Source organism: Coregonus lavaretus (genome assembly GCF_964263955.1).
Source record: "Coregonus lavaretus genome assembly, contig: HAP1_SCAFFOLD_7452, whole genome shotgun sequence".
Classification (NCBI taxonomy): domain Eukaryota; kingdom Metazoa; phylum Chordata; class Actinopteri; order Salmoniformes; family Salmonidae; genus Coregonus; species Coregonus lavaretus.
Window position 1 is genome coordinate 11633 of NW_028160266.1, and position 5868 is coordinate 17500.

At 42.3% G+C, this 5868-nt stretch overlaps 1 protein-coding gene across 1 annotated transcript in view; it reads right to left on the reverse strand.

Annotated features, from left to right (window-relative positions):
* Positions 1-3635: 3635 nt before the first annotated feature.
* LOC311121971 (carboxypeptidase E-like) overlaps positions 3636-5868 on the reverse strand; it is a gene marked incomplete at its 5' end in the record, with an annotated part of 5967 nt that continues 3734 nt past the window's right edge. The window contains one exon of the mRNA XM_084196401.1: positions 3636-5040. Coding sequence (XP_084052527.1) covers positions 4942-5040 — 99 coding nt within the window. The remainder of the gene's footprint in view (positions 5041-5868) is intronic.

The window sequence follows — 5868 nt, forward strand, 5'->3', positions numbered from 1 at the left end:
TACGATGAGATATGGTCTGTCTTGGTTATAACCCCTAGCTAGGAGGAAGAGATACGATGAGATATCGTCTGTCTTGGTTATAACCCCTAGCTAGGAGGAAGAGATACGATGAGATATGGTCTTGGTCTGTCTTGGTTATAACCCCTAGCTAGGAGGAAGAGATACGATGAGATATGGTCTGTCTTGGTTATAACCCCTAGCTAGGAGGAAGAGATACGATGAGCTATGGTCTGTCTTGGTTATAACCCCTAGCTAGGAGGAAGAGATACGATGAGATATGGTCTGTCTTGGTTATAACCCCTAGCTAGGAGGAAGAGATACGATGAGATATGGTCTGTCTTGGTTATAACCCTAGCTAGGAGGAAGAGATACGATGAGATATGGTCTGTCTTGGTTATAACCCCTAGCTAGGAGGAAGAGATACGATGAGATATGGTCTGTCTTGGTTATAACCCCTAGCTAGGAGGAAGAGATACGATGAGATATGGTCTTTGTCTGTCTTGGTTATAACCCCTAGCTAGGAGGAAGAGATACGATGAGATATGGTCTTTGTCTGTCTTGGTTATAACCCCTAGCTAGGAGGAAGAGATACGATGAGATATGGTCTGTCTTGGTTATAACCCCTAGCTAGGAGGAAGAGATACGATGAGATATGGTCTGTCTTGGTTATAACCCCTAGCTAGGAGGAAGAGATACGATGAGATATGGTCTGTCTTGGTTATAACCCCTAGCTAGGAGGAAGAGATACGATGAGATATGGTCTGTCTTGGTTATAACCCCCAGCTAGGAGGAAGAGATACGATGAGATATGGTCTGTCTTGGTTATAACCCCTAGCTAGGAGGAAGAGATACGATGAGATATGGTCTGTCTTGGTTATAACCCCTAGCTAGGAGGAAGAGATACGATGAGATATGGTCTTGGTCTGTCTTGGTTATAACCCCTAGCTAGGAGGAAGAGATACGATGAGATATGCTCTGTCTTGGTTATAACCCCTAGCTAGGAGGAAGAGATACGATGAGATATGGTCTGTCTTGGTTATAACCCCTAGCTAGGAGGAAGAGATACAATGAGATATGGTCTGTCTTGGTTATAACCCCTAGCTAGGAGGAAGAGATACGATGAGATATGGTCTGTCTTGGTTATAACCCCTAGCTAGGAGGAAGAGATACGATGAGATATGGTCTGTCTTGGTTATAACCCCTAGCTAGGAGGAAGAGATACGATGAGATATGGTCTGTCTTGGTTATAACCCCTAGCTAGGAGGAAGAGATACGATGAGATATGGTCTGTCTTGGTTATAACCCCTAGCTAGGAGGAAGAGATACGATGAGATATGGTCTTGGTCTGTCTTGGTTATAACCCCTAGCTAGGAGGAAGAGATACGATGAGATATGGTCTGTCTTGGTTATAACCCCTAGCTAGGAGGAAGAGATACGATGAGATATGGTCTGTCTTGGTTATAACCCCTAGCTAGGAGGAAGAGATACGTTGAGATATGGTCTGTCTTGGTTATAACCCTAGCTAGGAGGAAGAGATACGATGAGATATGGTCTGTCTTGGTTATAACCCCTAGCTAGGAGGAAGAGATACGATGAGATATGGTCTGTCTTGGTTATAACCCCTAGCTAGGAGGAAGAGATACGATGAGATATGGTCTGTCTTGGTTATAACCCCTAGCTAGGAGGAAGAGATACGATGAGATATGGTCTTGGTCTGTCTTGGTTATAACCCCTAGCTAGGAGGAAGAGATACGATGAGATATGGTCTTGGTCTGTCTTGGTTATAACCCCTAGCTAGGAGGAAGAGATACGATGAGATATGGTCTGTCTTGGTTATAACCCCTAGCTAGGAGGAAGAGATACGATGAGATATGGTCTGTCTTGGTTATAACCCCTAGCTAGGAGGAAGAGATACGATGAGATATGGTCTTTCTTGGTTATAACCCCTAGCTAGGAGGAAGAGATACGATGAGATATGGTCTGTCTTGGTTATAACCCCTAGCTAGGAGGAAGAGATACGATGAGATATGGTCTTGGTCTGTCTTGGTTATAACCCCTAGCTAGGAGGAAGAGATACGATGAGATATGGTCTGTCTTGGTTATAACCCCTAGCTAGGAGGAAGAGATACGATGAGATATGGTCTTGGTCTGTCTTGGTTATAACCCCTAGCTAGGAGGAAGAGATACGATGAGATATGGTCTGTCTTGGTTATAACCCCTAGCTAGGAGGAAGAGATACGATGAGATATGGTCTTGGTCTCTCTTGGTTATAACCCCTAGCTAGGAGGAAGAGATACGATGAGATATGGTCTGTCTTGGTTATAACCCCCAGCTAGGAGGAAGAGATACGATGAGATATGGTCTGTCTTGGTTATAACCCCTAGCTAGGAGGAAGAGATACGATGAGATATGGTCTTGGTCTCTCTTGGTTATAACCCCTAGCTAGGAGGAAGAGATACGATGAGATATGGTCTGTCTTGGTTATAACCCCTAGCTAGGAGGAAGAGATACGATGAGATATGGTCTGTCTTGGTTATAACCCCTAGCTAGGAGGAAGAGATACGATGAGATATGGTCTGTCTTGGTTATAACCCCTAGCTAGGAGGAAGAGATACGATGAGATATGGTCTGTCTTGGTTATAACCCCTAGCTAGGAGGAAGAGATACGATGAGATATGGTCTGTCTTGGTTATAACCCCTAGCTAGGAGGAAGAGATACGATGAGATAGGGTCTGTCTTGGTTATAACCCCCAGCTAGGAGGAAGAGATACGATGAGATATGGTCTGTCTTGGTTATAACCCCTAGCTAGGAGGAAGAGATACGATGAGATATGGTCTGTCTTGGTTATAACCCCTAGCTAGGAGGAAGAGATACGATGAGATATGGTCTTGGTCTGTCTTGGTTATAACCCCTAGCTAGGAGGAAGAGATACGATGAGATATGGTCTGTCTTGGTTATAACCCCTAGCTAGGAGGAAGAGATACGATGAGATGTGGTCTGTCTTGGTTATAACCCCTAGCTAGGAGGAAGAGATACGATGAGATATGGTCTGTCTTGGTTATAACCCCTAGCTAGGAGGAAGAGATACGATGAGATATGGTCTGTCTTGGTTATAACCCCTAGCTAGGAGGAAGAGATACGATGAGATATGGTCTGTCTTGGTTATAACCCCTAGCTAGGAGGAAGAGATACGATGAGATAGGGTCTGTCTTGGTTATAACCCCCAGCTAGGAGGAAGAGATACGATGAGATATGGTCTGTCTTGGTTATAACCCCTAGCTAGGAGGAAGAGATACGATGAGATATGGTCTGTCTTGGTTATAACCCCTAGCTAGGAGGAAGAGATACGATGAGATATGGTCTTGGTCTGTCTTGGTTATAACCCCTAGCTAGGAGGAAGAGATACGATGAGATATGGTCTGTCTTGGTTATAACCCCTAGCTAGGAGGAAGAGATACGATGAGATATGGTCTGTCTTGGTTATAACCCCTAGCTAGGAGGAAGAGATATGGTCTTGGTCTGTCTTGGTTATAACCCTACACACCCCTTGCTAATTCATACATACAGTATATATATTATATCAAACTTGCATAAAGCACAAACTTGTCGGAAATAAATGATTAGGACACTAGGTCTGTGGAATAAGAGTGTATTCAAAGGAAATTCAAAGGGGTTCAACAGTATATTCTATTGTCATATTATCGTTCTGCTTCTGCTGAAATCAAGTTTGTGATGAATTCAGTAAAAAAACTAACATATAATTTTTAACAATATAGAATGTCCATGATACAAGTTTCTCTGTGTTAGATGATACAGAACATACATGATACGACATGTTGACGGCTAGGACTTTACACTGTCTCTAGTCTAGTGTAGCGTTGTGTGTGTGTGTGTGTGTGTGTGTGTGTGTGTGTGTGTGTGTGTGTGTGTTAAAGCATGAAGTAACAGAGACATTTAAAAACAGGAGAAAGTCTTAAACATGGCGTGACGTGTGATGTCATCAGCTCATTTACATAATTAAATACTCAGTCAGTCATTGACTATAGAGATGGGTGTTACCGTGGTTACTGGTCACATGACGATAAAGAACACAGCACAACAGGAAAGTGACAAACGATGATGTCGCTGCCCTACACCAATCACAAACCACCTGGAGATGCTCGCCCACGTGTGTGTGTGTGTGTGTGTGTGTGTGTGTGTGTGTGTGTGTGTGTGTGTGTGTGTGTGCATGCCAACAAGATCTCACAGTTTCTCTTCGAAATTCGATGTATTATGGATGAATGTCTATTTTTGACCCATTAATTCTGTGTGGCTACAGGGTTAATTCTGTGTGGTTACAGGGTTAATTCTGTGTGGTTACAGGGTTAATTCTGCATGGTTACAGGGTTAATTCTGCATGGTTACAGGGTTAATTCTGCATGGTTACAGGGTTAAAATAACTCAATGGACTCAGAACTAATCAAATGTCGTTGTTTCTCTATGAATCATTGTAATTTTTGAGAGTGAAAAACTAAACAAAATCTAAAACCAGGAAAGATAAAACTGAGAAAACATAATAACAGATTTTATTGGGACTAACAGCTGTTTATGAACCATTATTTGACCAGGTATATTGACAGAAAACATAGTGCACTACTTTCTCTTGTCCACTAAGGACCCGGGGGAGGAGTTGCAGGGGAGAGGAGGGGAGGGGCCTATTGGAAAGCTCGCATGCTAGAAAAGGTTGGAGAGCCCCTGGTATGGGGAAACCCCTCACAACAACATCAACCATTAAGCCAGATTAAATAAAGACAGAAAAACTCAACCGAGAGAAGGAGACGTGACCGGTACAGTGGGCTGGAGAACACACAATACAGTACACCCATTTGTGGACGCACACATGAATCAACCTGTCAACCAATCACAGACGCGCCAGTGGCCCTATGGACCAATCAGAGTGTTCAGAAGTTGAGTGTCTCTGACATCATCTTCCACCAGTCCATAAGCTCCTCCCTTTCCTCTTCCTTCCTCTCTACCAAGGACTCCAGCTCAAAGTCCACCTGTAGACACACACAGATTAGACGGTTAGACAAACTGCTTCAGCCTGAACATATTGTAGCTGTTGTCATGGTAACTACTACTGAACATACTGTTGTCATGTTAACTACTACTGAACATACTGTTGTCATGTTAACTACTACTGAACATACTGTTGTCATGGTAACTACTACTGAACATACTGTTGTCATGTTAACTACTACTGAACATACTGTTGTCATGTTAACTACTACTGAACATACTGTTGTCATGGTAACTACTACTGAACATACTGTTGTCATGTTAACTACTACTGAACATACTGTTGTCATGTTAACCACTACTGAACACACTGTTGTCATGTTAACTACTGCTGAACACACTGTTGTCATGTTAACTACTGCTGAACATACTGTTGTCATGGTAACTACTACTGAACATACTGTTGTCATGTTAACTACTACTGAACATACTGTTGTCATGTTAACTACTACTGAACATACTGTTGTCATGTTAACTACTACTGAACATACTGTTGTCATGTTAACTACTACTGAACATACTGTTGTCATGGTAACTACTACTGAACATACTGTTGTCATGTTAACTACTACTGAACATACTGTTTCCATGTTAACTACTACTGAACATACTGTTGTCATGGTAACTACTACTGAACATACTGTTGTCATGGTAACTACTACTGAACATACTGTTGTCGTGTTAACTACTACTGAACATACTGTTGTCGTGTTAACTACTACTGAACATACTGTTGTCATGTTAACTACTACTGAACATACTGTTGTCATGTTAACTACTACTGAACATACTGTTGTCATGTTAACTAC